This window comes from Cervus elaphus, chromosome 12 (genome assembly GCF_910594005.1).
Source record: "Cervus elaphus chromosome 12, mCerEla1.1, whole genome shotgun sequence".
NCBI classification, from domain to species: Eukaryota; Metazoa; Chordata; class Mammalia; order Artiodactyla; family Cervidae; genus Cervus; species Cervus elaphus.
In genome coordinates this window covers 92,801,201-92,816,748 of record NC_057826.1, presented here as the reverse complement: position 1 = coordinate 92,816,748, position 15,548 = coordinate 92,801,201, and the positions used below count along the sequence as shown (strand labels likewise).

At 40.1% G+C, this 15,548-nt stretch overlaps 2 protein-coding genes and 1 pseudogene across 4 annotated transcripts in view; 1 reads left to right on the top strand and 2 right to left on the bottom strand.

Moving 5' to 3' along the window:
• CERT1 (ceramide transporter 1) overlaps positions 1 to 1,137 on the bottom strand; it is a 123,070-nt gene extending 121,933 nt beyond the window's left edge. For 2 of the 3 annotated variants that reach the window (XM_043920022.1, XM_043920024.1), the window contains exon 1: positions 389 to 917. In XM_043920022.1, coding sequence (XP_043775957.1) covers positions 389 to 484 — 96 coding nt within the window. In that variant the 5' untranslated portion in view covers positions 485 to 917. Of the gene's footprint in view, positions 1 to 388; positions 918 to 1,036 lie in introns of those variants that run through there. The other variant, XM_043920025.1, reaches the window with a different exon arrangement.
• The window catches only part of POLK (DNA polymerase kappa), a 77,011-nt gene continuing 62,537 nt past the window's right edge, over positions 1,075 to 15,548 (top strand). Inside the window, exon 1 of the mRNA XM_043920021.1 lies at positions 1,075 to 1,192. The gene's annotated coding sequence lies outside the window, so the exon portion shown is untranslated. The remainder of the gene's footprint in view (positions 1,193 to 15,548) is intronic.
• Positions 10,584 to 10,681, bottom strand: LOC122706049 (annotated as a pseudogene).

Genomic DNA, 15,548 nt, shown 5'->3' with positions numbered 1-15,548 from the left:
GCAGCTTTACCGTACTCGTTCCTTCGGATACTGCTGTTGCTCATCCCGAATTCCTATACCCAGGACGGCTGCCCCCCGAGGTCCCGAGTCGCGGTGCGCATCCCATTCCCAAACTGGATGGATCCCCGGGTTGGGACGCGCTTCCCCCGGTCCTAGGCCGCCGAGCCCCAGGGCAGGCGAAGACCGTCCCCCTCTGCCCCACCCCCACAGCGGCCCCGGCCCGGGCACTTCTGCGACAGGACTCGGCCCCACACCCCGGGCCCATTCCGCAGCCCCCGCCCCGAGACAGTCCGTGTTCTCGCTGCCAGCCCCACCCCGTGCCCTCAGCCGCTCGCCTCGCGGCAGGTGAGTCCGGGCCGGGGGCCCCTCAGCCTCGCGGGCTGCTCACCTTGCTGAGGACTCCGCAGCGCTCCACCGGCGGCCCGGACTCCGTCTCCGGATCCTCCTCCGAGCCCGACGAGTTCCAGCTCTGGTTATCCGACATGGAGGCGCGACAGCCGAGCAGGAGACCTGCCCCCGCTCCCTGAGCTGCGCCGGTGGAGGCGCCCAGTCCCCGGGGTGAAGGGTCGGGGGATGGCGAAGGAAGGAGTGCCCGCTCCGGTGCAGGAGGGAGCGGGAGGAGGGCTGGAGTCCGCCCGCCGCGCCGCCGCCGCCGCCGCCGCCGCGCCTGACACCGAGCGGGCCGGGGAAGGAGGTCGAGGGGCGAAGGAAGCCTGCCCTTCCAGCCGTCAGCCGTCGCCGTCGCCGTGACCCCTGCGCTGCGCCCGGCGCCGCCGCCCGAATTCGGCCCCCTCAATGCCAACCTCGGGGGAGAGGAAAAGAGGAGGAAGACGGGAAGAGGGAAAACCCAGCTGCAGAGACCCAGGTCCACTCACACCTCCGCTAAGCCGCCATCTTCCTGCCTAGCCCACTATTTACCCTCCCCTCCCCTCTTCCCTCCCTTTCGTCCTCCCATTCTCCCCCTGCTCCCCGCCCCGTCCCCCTCCCAACGTCTGACGCGTCACGCCGAGGCTCGGAGTTCCCTCCCGCAACCTACCTCCGGCCCTCCCGGGTGACGCCGGGTAGGAAAGTAGGAGGAGCGGAGAAAGGAGAAGGCGGGAGGGGGACACCGCTGTGCTGCATTCTGGGAAGGACGCTGCTCCGTGCGCCGCGCAGCCTCCTGGGAGTTGTAGTCGTGGTCCCGAGGCAACTGGTGAGTGATGCGCGCCGGGAAGGCTGGTCGCCTTGGGGACCGTCAAAGGGAGGGTGGGCTTCGTTTGAGAGTTGCGTGACCCGTCCCCTGTGCCACGCTCCTATCTGTGCCTGGCGTGTTTATGACGAACCCCCCGGACCGGTGGACCGGGACGTGAGATAACTGCGGAAGATGCCCGGGCCTGCCCTCCATGGCCGTTTTCCCAAAAGCCGGATAGCATCTTGCCGCTTGCCTGGGCGGAAGTATACCCGGCTTTTCTGTCTTTACCACGGGCCGGGGGATTGCGACCTCTCTAATGACAAGGGCATTTCTTTCCACCACCTCTGCAAATTTCGAAGATCTTCCGTCTCGCTCTTTAGAAGTTAGACTTCACATGAGGTTTCCCAGTCTAGAAGGGAGAATTTTTAGGCCCTTCTCACCAGAGCAAGAACTTTTCTTTGTTAGATTTACAGAGTTTTTAATTGTGGAAAGTAATTTTGGAGATGTCGGAGAATAAGTGACATTGAAGAGTTTTTAAAGGAAAATAAGAATGTGAGGTGAGAGAGATGAGATGAGACTTCCCTAATTGTCCAGTGGTTGGGACTTCGCCTTCCAACGCTGGGGTGCAGTTTCGATTCTTGGTCGGGGAGCTAGGATTCCACATGCTTCGTGGCCACTTCCTTGCATGACAGAGATCAAAGTGCAATAATCTTATTGAGTAATAACGGGTTAGACAGTAGGAGGCTGGCTTTGCCTGAAGACTAGAATTGAATTGGTGGAAAGACCGACAGAAGATCTAACAGATTTCGTTTTGCTTTTTAGCATATGTTATTAAGATAATTTTTATGGGGAGATCGTTAACTTTGTAGCATCAATTCTTTCATCTTTGCTTCTTTTCCATCTTGTCAACTTCCTAGTAATTGCCAACAGTACAATTCCTTATTAGACCTTAGAAAGAATACCTGCTCATTTCAGGTGACAGGAGGATAGAAGTCAAATTTTGAATCTGGGAAAAGGCACAGTGGCCAGAAGGCTCTCTAGTCGCCATAGAGGTCAACTTAACTGGAATCTTCAGGAAAAAACGGAATGATAGAAAGATTTGTTTTCCTAGATTGACGCGAAATGCTGAATCTTGTAAATCAGTTACAAATTATTTTTCTGTTGTGAAATCAAGTGAAAATGCATAATTGAAAGCCATTCAGATGAATAAAACCTTGAGATAAGCTTTAGAAAATACTTTTTCAACATGTTAATTAAGAGGTAATCCCAGTTTTGTCATTCAAAACAGAAAAATAGAAAAAATTCACTTAGCACATTTTTCCTCTTTACTGAATTACTAAATTATATCGCCGGTAGCTCAGCTGGTAAAGAATCCACCTGCAATGCAGGAGACCCCAGTTCGATTCCTGGGTAGGGAAGATCCCCTGCAGAATGGATAGGCTACCCACTCCAGGGTTCTTGGGCTTCCCTGGCGGCTCAGCTGTTGAAGAATCTGCCTGCAGTGTGGGAGACCTGGCTTCTATCCCTGGGTTGGGAAGATCCATTGGAGAAGGGAAAGGCTACCCACTCCAGTATTCTGGCCTGGAGAATTCCTGGGTTACAGAGTTGTACACCACTGAGCGACTTTCACTTCACCTTTAGTGTCAAATGTTGTAGCAAATTTTGCTTTGTTTTTCAATTACCTAATATAGTTGACTTCCTATCACTGATTGTTTTAACTCTAGGTTTTAAAATGTCATAAGCCTCAAGGAAATGATTATGAAATGTGGAAAAATCCACTTCATAATGCAATTTATCAATAGAATCATGAGAGCACCATATATATTTATTTTTAAATTGAACTTTCTGTTGTATTTTATGAATTTCTAAGTTGTGTGGTTGTAAGCACCAACGCTTACATCACTAAGTTGCACACTTAATCAGTAGGGAATTGTTTAATTGTATTTAGAATTAATGAGAGAAATTGCCTTTTTAAAAAACTTTGTTGTGTGTGTCTCTGTACTTACAAGACTATTTTTTAAATGCTTCTAAGTACAGAAGGATTTTTGTACGCTGAGCAGAATACCACTTTAGAGGTTGGGATTCTCTTCTGTTAATGGTGAGAAACTGCAATACAAGACTAAAATACACAAGCCTTCTCTTTATTCTGTTGTGGGAATAATAGCTTCTGAGTTTTCTCTCTTACTTAGAACCGTCCTCAACCTTATCAATATTCTATATTGTCTCTTAGAGTAGGTTTTTTTTTTTACTTTTAAACTTGAATTTACCTGTTGGTCCACTGTTTTATTTAATAGTTTTTATTACCCTTATATTTACATGATATGCAAAATCTCCATATATTGTATCTAGGTCTATTTCTGGACTTCATTCATTCTTATTGATCTAGTTGTCTATAGCTGTGCTAATACCATACTGTTTTAATTATTTAACTTTATCCTATTTTCATATATATAATAACAAAATGCCTAATGTTCTTTCTCATTTGGATGTTTTTGTATATCTTCTCTTCCAGGTGAATTTTAGAACATTTTGTCAAATTACATGAAACACTCTATTGGAATTTGGATTAAGAATGCACTAAATTTGTGAAGCAAATGACATCTTTACAATATTAGTTCTTAGCCTTGGTCAGATACTTTACATACCTGATCTAACTTACTCCTTACAAACCACATAATGTGAGCATTGTTGGCTTCATCTTAAGGATAATGAAACTGAAGCTCAGTGCTGCCAAGTAACTTAACCAGTGCCAAATAGCTACTAAGTATTGGAGTTAGGATTTGAAAACAGATCTGATTTTAAAGGTCATACCATTTTCTTTGATTCAGGAGACCCCTAAAAGTGGGAAGAATTGTGTAAATAATATATTCTGTAGATGAGTATATCGGAGCAACTGTGCTCTTAATTCAGTTAATGGTTTTGAATATCTTTTCACTTACACAGCCCGTACATCTATGCTGTCTTACTTAACCCTAATGTAGAATTTATTAATGCTGTTCTATTTCCATTATTGTTTCTAATATAGAAACACTATATTATTTCTCTTTCTAATATAGAAATAATGTATTATTTCTCTTTCTAATATAATTATTTCTATTTCTAATGTAGAAATAATTATTATTTCTATTTCTAATATAATTATTTTCTATTTCTAGTATGTCTTCACATGAAGACAGTAAACCCAGAGATGGTAAATAACTGTCCAAAGGTCATACAGCATTAAAGAGAATAGTTGTTCAAACCAGCATCTCTGGCTTCTCCTGCATTGGTAGGTGATTCTTTAGCACTGACCCACTTGAGAAGCCCTCTCATCCCACTAGAATTCTTCAATTCCTCTTCTTTCTCCCTATCTTCACCTTGCTTCATTCTCCCACCTTTTTCTCTAAACAAAATCCCAATCCCAAAGCCTTCATCCCTGCCTCCCTCTCCCATTGCAATGACACAGAAACCAAAAACCCAGCAATTTTGGAAATGAGAATTTTGCAGTTTTACTAATCACCAGGTAGGGGTTTGGAAGGGAATGTTTCTTCTTGACGCTGGAATTATAGTAGGAGAGAATGTCCCAAGTTGAAACTGAGGTCATTGTCTAATATTTAAACATGGTGTTATAAAGAGCCTTCATAAGTCCACTTAGCCTGCCATAACGAAACACAACATGCTAGCTGGCTCTGGTCTCGTTATCTCTTCTAATTAAGAATACCAGTCGTATTGGATTAGGGCCCCATCCTTATGGCCACATGTAACCTTAATTATAGGGCTTCCCTCATGGCTTAGCACTAAAGAGTCTGCCTGCCAATGCAGGAGACTCAGGTTCCATCCCTGATCCAGGAGGATCCCCTGGAGAAGGAAATGGCAACCCACTCCAGTATTCTTGCCTGGAAGATCCCATGGACAGAGGACCCTGGTGGGCTACAGTCCATGGGGTTGCAGAAAAGTCAGGCATAACTTAGTGACTAAACAACAACAAACCTAATTGTTTGTGTGACTAAACAACAACAAACAAAATTATCTTCTAATAGGCCCTGACTCCAAATACAGTCACATTGAGAGTTAGGTCCTCAGAATATGAATCTGAGGGGAACACAGTTTAGTCCATGACAGGGCTTATAGGTTCTGTATTCCCACAGCGTTTATTATGGTAAAGATACATTTTGAGTTAAATAGTCCTTTTTAGCTAACCTGGGAATTTAACTGTTCATTGTAATCTTTATAATACTGTTGCCAAGTGAAACATAATCAGTTAAAAACTGGGGATTTACATATAAAACCTGATTTTTAAAGCTTAAGAGTTACTAATCCATGAAGTAGAGGTAGTGATATATGAGTAGCAACAGTCTAAAAACTGAAGTACAAATGAACAAAATACAGCATGTAAGCAATGCAACTGATATTTTTTTCCGCTTTTTAATGTGTTGAATGATAATCTGGGTAATGAAATTATGGACCACTTGAATTTCCTGTTTGTACCCTTTGGTATAAAAAAAGTGTGTCACGTGAGTACGTGTGTCCATATGTATCACTTTTGTAATAGAAGAAATCGTTTAATTATAAACAATATAAATTAAAGATTAATCTCTACATACAGTGTTCTAAGTTAATTTTCAACTTAGAGTTGTTAATGTCCTTGTTTTTCCATACATTTCCCTCTTTAACATAAAGAGAATTGATTACAGCATTTCTTAAGAATGCCCCATCATGTCTTCAGAGTTATTTTCCCCACGCTGCTGACCCCTATTCACATTTTGATGCACAGGTAATGACAGTTATGTCATAACTGCTGTCTCACTGACAAGGATTATATGAAACATCCCAAGTTTTGAAAAGTTAAAATATTAAAAAAAAGGTGAGTTCTTGAAGCAGTGAGATATGGTGCAATCGGCCTTCCCTGTCTATCAATTCCACATTCTTGGAGTCAACCAACCTTAGATCACAAATATTTAGGAAAAAAATGCCAGAAAGTTCCAAAAAGCAAAGGTTGAATTTGCTGCCCACCAGCAGCTATTTATATATCATTTACATGATATTTATATATCATTTACATGAACTATTTGTATATCATATTGGGTGTTATAAGTAGCCTAGAGATTATTTAAAGTATATGGGAGGCTGTGCATAGGTTATATGCAGATACTCTACAATTTAACATAAAGGGCCTGAATACTCATGGATTTTGGTGTCTGCAAGGAGTCCTGTACCAATCCCTTGCGGATACTGAGGGAGGTCTGTACTTGCTTTTTTAAGCATTTCCCCTTCTTTTTTCCTCTCTAGGAGCACTGTTTGTCATTTTTAGAATCTAAAAACATACATACAGTCCCCTACTTAGAATGACTGAACTTAGGATTTTTCGCCTTTGTTTTTTATCTTTTCCCAGGCTAGCAGCATGCAACATGACACTCTCTTGTGCTGCTGGGCAGTGTCAGTGAGTCACAGGTCCTAGTCAGCCATGTGATCATGAGGGTAAACCACACAATTCTGTCACCATAAACCTGTTCTGCTCTTCACTTTCAGTACTATACTGAGTAAATTACATGATTTTACCAAGGCTCTTCAACTGAAGGGATCAGAAATGTATTTTGGGTAGCTCAAATAAGAGATGTTATTGTAGAGATCTCTGAATCCTCAGCTGGGCCTTGTGTACATATTTCAATCCTTGGAAAACGAGGTCTTGGTGTTTTTCTGTTCATCTGTGGGGCCTCATGGTATCTTTCATCTCTGTGTTCTTGTCTTCTCAATCTCAGTTTATTTGTCTCTTCATATCTCATCTTGCATGTTGTCCAACTTGTTTTAATTACCTGTCAGTTTCCGCGCCCTCTCAATGTCAATAAAGAATCCACCTGCAATGCAGGAGACCCCGGTTTGATTCCTGGGTCGGGAAGATCCCCTGGAAAAGGGATAGGCTACCCACTCCAGTATTCTTGGGCTTCCCTTGTGACTCAGCTGGTAAAGAATCTGCCCACAATGTGGGAGATCTGAGTTTGATCCCTGGGTTGGGAAGATCCCCTGGAGAAGGGAAAGGCTACCCATTCCAGTATTCTGGCCTGGAGAATTCCATGGACTGTATAGTGCATGGGGTCCCAAAGAGTTGGACAAGACTGAGCGGCTTTCACTTTCACTCAATGTCTGTAAGTTTAAATTCTTAGACAGGTAGTTAGCCAGCCAGCGCTGTAATTAGCTCTTCCCAAAAGTATGGAATATGTCTGCCCCTTCTGAGGTTTGTTGGGAGTTGGAGGCCACCTAGAAACAATAGGCCTGTCTAGTATATATAATTTGCATTATAATCTGTTTATAACTGTAGGGGTGGGAAAGGGGGCATTCTGAGGGGAAAGAATTATGTAACGTATATGAAAATCTAATTGCCAAATCACAAATATTCTTTTAAAAGGAATAACATGATCAATGATTAAATGACTGTATTAGACTGTATATGTTATTTTTTCTTCTACTAAAAACATGAGTGTAAAATTTTTTTATCCACTTTTTTCAAATTTTAGTCCCCAAAATAGTGCTTAGAAGGCAGTCAATATAATTAATTGATGTATTTTACCTTATCTTTTCAATTAATAGTTTAATTCAGCAAGCATCCGCTATGTAAGATATTATGCTGACTACTATGAATAATTTTAAAATAGTTATAGATTTTTTTAAAAAGGAAGGGGATTGTGTAGGTCTCCATTCAAGGAGTTTATAACAGAAACCAAGGTAAGAAAGATATACGTGTGAGTTGACCTAGTATTTTGTAAGTTGAAAGAAGGTACCTTTTACTTCTAGGACCTGACAGTGATAAATCCTGTTCTCTAAAGTATTTTCTAATCCTTAGGCCACTTGCCCCAGGTCTTTTTAGTTAAAACAATGGTTGTTTGGAATTAAAAAAAAAAAGGACTGTCTTTGTTTGCTGATCTCTTTCCATCAAGTTATCGTGTTAATTGTTTAATGAGTCTTGTCACATTAGAAATATTATAAACTGATAGATCTCCTTTTAACTTATAACGGTGTGTGTGACATTCAGCATGTGCCCTAAATGAAGTTCAGAAATTTAAAAGATTTAACAGCTCTTCTGCAAACCTTTTCCAGTTTAACCTGTATTACTTGCCCTTTTGGATACTTTTGTTTCCCCCTTTTCCTGTTTTGACTACTAATAAATTATATTAGCCTGTTAGGCTTAGTGTTCCTGTCAGGCCTGTTAAAGAATCATATAGTTTCTGCCATTATGGTGGTTCTCCCTGAGTTCAGAGTGAGCAAGCAGACAGTCCCTGAGTGTGAGTCCTAGGACTTCATCCTTAATAACCATTTTGACTTTGGTGTGTATTAAATAAATGCTAACTTAATAAATGGCATCAGTATAACCAATCTCTTTTTATTGCTATGTATATCCCAGTTGTTGTGGTGTTATATGCACTTGTGAAATGCTATTTTCCTAAGTATATCAAAGTAGATACTCATTTATGTGAAATGTGGTGAATGCATCTATATCCATTCCTGACAATGTAAACACTAGTTTCAGAAATATTAGGGGCTGCAAGAAACTTGCATGTGTTCATCTTTTGTGACCTTGTACAGAATTCTTTTGTAATATCTTTGTGACTGTATTCAAAAAAGGGAGTAGTGTACAAACGTGTGTAAAGTGAATGTAAGACTATTCATGGCGTTGCTCCCCTGCGTATCTTAAGCTTTTGAGTTGGTACCAAAAAATGGTTGTGTTTTACCTGTCTGTAGTCAGCATCTGGCATGCATATCTTCCATATTAGTAATTTTCTGTTAGTCTTAGATCTTTACAGATATAGTCACATCCAGTGTAAGTAACCCAAGTGTACTAGTCTACGAATTAGCGTAAATGGTAAAACAAATTTTCCAGTTACTGAGAAAAATACCAAAAGCTGATCATAAAATCTAGTTGAATAAATGGAGCCTTGTAGGGGGGTCAGAGCAAGTGGGAAATTGGAATTGACACATACGCAGTACTGATCCTATGTGTAAAATGGGTAACCAGTGAGAACCTCCGGTGTAGCCCGGGGAACTCTATTTAAGGCCTTGTGAAGGATGTATGTGTGAGGACGGCTGCTTCACTCTGCTGTACCGCAGAGACTAACACGGCACCGTAGAGCAACCACACTCCAATAGAAAGTAATTTAAAAATAGTAAGTTGAAAACAACCTGGAGAAAAAAAGGAGCCTTGTAATTAATCTGATGAATTTATGTGCATTCTTTGTATGTGAATGGTCCTCACAGCCAGACAGCTGCAGAATTTCTCTCCTTCCTGCCTGTGCTGGTACTGTTTTCTTTCTCTTCATTCCTCCCCTTCCTTTCTATCACTGTTGTTTATGTGTGTTGCGCATTGCTATTGTCTGCTATTATTTTTCCTCTTCTGTTCCTCCTCTACTGTAACAGTCATTGGCAGAAGTTATGGGAAAAGCAGAGGAGGGAGTAAGTGAGAAATAGTGAGAAGCTAGGAGAAAAATAAGCTATAATAGAACCTTCATAACATGCCTTCCATCCTATTTTAATTGATCATGGGCATAGGGATTATGCCCTACCTATTCTTAATTACTTACTTAGTTTGATTCTTTTTCCCACTTACTTTGATTCTTTTTCTCAAGAGTCCCTAATAATCTCACCATTTTTCCAGGCCCTGCAACTGGTCTTCATTTCTTGGTTTCAAATATAGGCTTGATGTCCTTTTACTATATCCCAGTTGCATATTTTTATTTTCCTCATTTATGATTCTAAATGATTAGGAGCACTTACTTGGGTTTTCCCTGTTATGATGATATGATGGATATTTAACTAGGCATTGTCAATATTTACCTTACTTACTTTTTCTCTGTTCTCTTTCTAACTACCCATACTCCATTTGGATTGAAAGACTTTTGTTTTATTGACATCAAATATTATTATTATGCTCATACTGCTAGGACTCACCTGTTACTCTTGATTCTTAAGGTGGCTTGCATATATATCTTAGACTCACTTATGTGTTGATATTTTATCATTTAACTCTCCAAGGACAACTTTATTTGAGTAAGGGAAAGGTACCTGTTGGTAATATATTGCATACAGCTACTTAGGAATATGTCATATCCCATGGAAAGTTCTAACATTCATCAATAAGATTGATTTCAGAAACAGAATTTCAAAGAACATGTAGGCCACCCTTTTATCCTGCTTCCTATTGTGTAGAGGAGAGCCATGCCAGGCATGTTCCAAGCAGAAATACTCTTTCTTACTGTTGAATAAAATTAAAATTGTATGTCATTGTCTTTTGCTTATATGTTTGGTTTTGTAGGACTGAAAATGTATCAGAGGTAGTTGGTATTTATTTATTTATTTATTTTTTGAAGGTCAAGTTTAAATTTAATGACTTTGGTATTAACTATACACATACTAGTAAGTGCTAAGACTTAAAATCTTCCGGTTCAGTTGTGACTCCAGACAGGATCCAGAGAGGAGTTTTAAAAATCTCTTCTCTGGGTTTTATGGAGACTTCTGTGTTAGCCTCTTAAGGCACTGGTAATTGGTATTTAATAGGTCTCACTATAACACTAAAAAATCCTTTAGTCTTAAAAATAGTGTTTGTAGCATATGCCCTGAGAAAGCCACAATTCTAAAATACACATATACTCCAGTATTCACTGCAGCTCTATTTATACTAGCTGGGAGATGGAAGCAACCTAGATGCCCATCGACAGATAAATGGATAAAGAAGTTGTGTTACATATATACAGTGAAAATTACTTAGCCATAAAAAGGAATGAGAGAATGAATTTGAGTCAGTTCTAGTGAAGTAGATTATCCTAGAGTCTCTTATACAGAGTGAATAAGTTCGAAAGAGAAAAACAAATATCCTATATTAAGACATATATGTGGAATTTAGAAAAATGGTACCAAAGAACCTGCTTGCAGGGCAGCGGTGGAGACACAGATATAGAGAAGAGACTTGTGGACGCAGCGGGGGAAGGACAGGGTGAGATGAACTGAGAGAGCAGCATTGAAACATAGATATTACCTTATGTAAAATAGGTAGCCAGTTGGAATTTGCTCTTTAGTGCAGGGAGCTTAACCTGGTGCTCTGTGATAACCTAGTGGAGTGGGGTGGGGTTGGAGGGTTAATAGCAGAGGAACACATGTATACCTATGGCTGATTCATACTGATGTATGGTGGAAACCAGCACAACATTGTAAAGCAATTATCCTTCAATTAAAAAAAAATTTTTGAAAGTGAAAAAAAAGTATGTAGTATACATCTATAATAGATGAACAGGAATATTACTGTCTAGTCTCTGCATATATACATTTGCCTTCTGTTTTTCTCCCCAAGCTTTTGAGTCTTTAACTTTTAGCCTCTTTTCATTACATTGAGAAATTCTTTTGGTAATATATTAAAGCCATACTACGTAAAGCTTTGTGATATTCTTCAGGATTGGTAGAATCTGCATGATAGCTATTTTGTCAGTGTGTTTGCTGTTTTTCTTCCCAGCCTTTTCATTATTTCACTTTTACTGTAATTTCAGATCCTTTTCTCCTTAGTCACATAAACTGAAAATTATCATTATGAAATACACATGTTGTTATGATGATACAGTTTACCTTCATCTTCATTTAAAGTATTTATTAAGAATCTGCTCTATGATGACCCTAATTAGGGTGCTGTAAAAATGAGATCCATACCACATCTTTCATAGGCCCGTTATCTAGCATACAGAAATGTGTGTCTAAGAATACAGACACTAATGCTAAGACTATTTAGAAATGCAGACAAAAATAAGTAATAAAACTGTTGTTATGGTTTTAACAGTTACATTATTATTAAAGAGCAAGTAGAGCTTTAAAATTGCCTGTCACATAGTAAGTGGTCAGTATATATGGATAAATGGAATAAGTTTAGTTGGTTGATGATTGAGGGGAAATTGTAGGGATTGCAATTAACAAAGCCCAGGAGAAAAATCACTAAGCACAGTAAAAATTAATGAGGGACTAAAGAACCAAATTCCATCATAGTTTTTTGTAAGGAAGAAGTATCATTTGTTAAGGACCTACTCAGTGTAGACATTGTTTTAGGTTTATCATATTTAGTATTCATTTTTCACAAAAACCCTGCAACATACACATTATCCTTATTTTACATATGAAGAAATTAAAGTTCAAATAAATAAGTTGCCCAAGATCCTAGCTAGTGAGTAGTCTAACCCAGATTTTTGAACCTCATAGGCTTATACTATGTACTTTTTATACATATACAGTTGTCTCTCTATATCCTTTGGGTGTTGGATTTGTTTCCAGGATCCCGAAGATGCCAAAATCTATGTATGCTAAAGTCCCTTGTATAATAATGACATGGTATAGTTGGCAGAGTACATCACGTGAAATGCCAGGCTGGATGAAACACAGCTGGAATTAAGATTGTCAGGAGAAATATCAATAATCTGAGATATGCAGATGACACCACCCTTATGACAGAAAGCAAAGAGGAACTAAGAGCCTCTTGATGAAAGTGAAAGAGGAGAGTCAAAAAGCTGGCTTAAAACAACATTTAAAAAACGAAGTTCAAAAAGAATTCATTTGAATCAGTTCTAATGAGATGGATGAAACTGAAGCCCATTATACAGAGTGAAGTAAGCCAGAAAGATAAAGACCATTACAGTATACTAACACATATATATGAAATTTAGAAAGTTGGTAACGATAACCCTATATGCAAAATGGAAAAAGAGACACAGATGTACAGAACAGACTTTTGGACTCTGTGGGAGAAGGCGAGGGTGGGATGTTTTGAGAGAATAGCATCGAAACATGTATATTACCTAGGGTGAAACAGATCAGCAGCCCAGGCTGGATGCATGAGACAAGTGCTCGGGCCTGGTGCACTGGGAAGACCCAGAGGGATCAGGTAGAGAGGGAGGTGGGAGAGGGGATCAGGATGGGGAATACATGTAAATCCATGGCTGATTCATGTCAATGTATGACAAAAACCACTACAATATTGTAAAGTAGTTAGCCTCCAACTAATAAAAATAAATGGAAAAAAAAAATGAAGTTCATGGCATCCAGCCTCATCACTTCATGGCAAATAGATGGGGAAACAATGGAAACAGTGACAGATTTTGTTTCTTGGGCTCCAAAATCACTGCAGATGGTGACTGCAGCCATGAAATTAAAAGACGCTTGCTCCTTGGAAGAAAAGCTATGACCAGCTTAGATAGCATGTTAAAAAGCAGAGACATTACTTTCCCAACAAAGGTCCATCTAGTCAAAGCTATGGTTTTTCCAGTAGTCATGTATGGATGTGAGAGTTGGACCATAAGGAAGGCTGAGCACCGGAGAATTGATGCTTTTGAACTGTGGTGTTGGGGAAGACTCTTGAGAGTCCCCTGAACTGCAAGGAGATCAAACCACTCAGTCCTAAAGGAAATCACTCCTGGATATTCATTGGAAGGACTGCTGTTGAAGCTGAAGCTCCAATACTTTGGCCACCTGATGTGAAGAGCTGACTCATTGGAAAAAACCCTGATGCTGGGAAAGATTGAAGGCAGGAGGAGAAGGGGATGACAGAGGATGAGATGATTGGATGGCATCACGAACTTGATGGACATGAGTTTGAGCAAGCTCCAGAAGATGGTGAAGGACAGGGAAGCCTGGCGTGCTGCAGTCCATGGGGTTGCAAAGAGTCAGACCTGACTGAGCAACTGAACAATAACAGAGTTGGCCTGCCCTGTCTGCATTCCACATCTGCGTAGTCAGCCAACCTGGGTCTATTGGTTGGTTGAATCCCCAGATGTGGAAACTTCAGATACGGAGGGCCAACTTTATTTAGACAAACAATAGCTGTGATCAGTATTATTAATAATATTATTAAACATTTAAGCATCTGTTAGAGCCAGATTACTTTCTAGGTATGTTGCATGGTTTTTCTTTAGTTTGACAATTTTCTTAAAAGAAAATTCATCCACATATGTTTTTAGGGTGCAACAACATATAATAAAGCCAGTTTACAATTTTTTTTCTGACTGATAACTAAGGGAGTGTATTTGCTAGCCAGGCTGTGTTCTACTTACCCATAAATAATTTAAGTGATCTCTAGAGCCTGTTGCAATCATCCTTTTGTCTAATGTTGATAAAGGAGTTATATATTGATCTAACTTTTATGACATGAAAAGTAGTCATTGGCATTTATCATCATGTTATTTTATATATATATATATATTTGAAGTAATTTAGGAGTAATCTTGAGAAGTGACAATAGAGAGATAGAGTATAAGCAAGGTGAAAAGACAGCCCTCAGATTGGGAGAAAATAATAGCAAATGAAGAAACAGACAAAGGATTAATCTCAAAAATATACAAGCAGCTCCTGCAGCTCAATTCCAGAAAAATAAATGACCCAATCAAAAAATGGGCCAAAGAACTAAACAGACATTTCTCCAAAGAAGACATACAGATGGCTAACAAACACATGAAAAGATGCTCAACATCACTCATTATTAGAGAAATGCAAATCAAAACCACAATGAGGTACCATTACACGCCAGTCAGGATGGCTGCTATCCAAAAGTCTACAAGCAATAAATGCTGGAGAGGGTGTGGAGAAAAGGGAACCCTCTTACACTGTTGGTGGGAATGCAAACTAGTACAGCCGCTATGGAGAACAGTGTGGAGATTCCTTAAAAAACTGGAAATAGAACTGCCATATGACCCAGCAATCCCACTTCTGGGCATACACACTGAGGAAACCAGATCTGAAAGAGACACGTGTACCCCAGTGTTCATAGCAGCACTGTTTATAATAGCCAGGACATGGAAGCAACCTAGATACCCATCAGCAGATGAATGGATAAGGAAGCTGTGGTACATATACACCATGGAATATTACTCAGCTGTTAAAAAGAATTCATTTGAACCAGTCCTAATGAGATGGATGAAACTGGAGCCCATTATACAGAGTGAAGTAAGCCAGAAAGATAAAGAACATTACAGCATACTAACACATATATATGGAATTAAGAAAGATGGTAACGATAACCCTATATGCAAAACAGAAAAAGAGACACAGAAATACAGAACAGACTTTTGAACTCTGTGGGAGAAGGTGAGGGTGGGATGTTTCAAAAGAACAGCATGTATACTATCTATGGTGAAACAGATCAGCAGCCCAGGCTGGATGCATGAGACAAGTGCTCAGGCCTGGTGCACTGGGAAGACCCAGAGGAATCGGGTGGAGAGGGAGGTGGGAGGGGGGATCGGGATGGGGAATGCGTGTAAATCTATGGCTGATTCATATCAATGTATGACAAAACCCACTGAAATGTTGTGAAGTAATTAGCCTCCAACTAATAAAGAAAAAAAAAATAGAGAACAACAACCTTACTAGAAATTATAATAACACATAG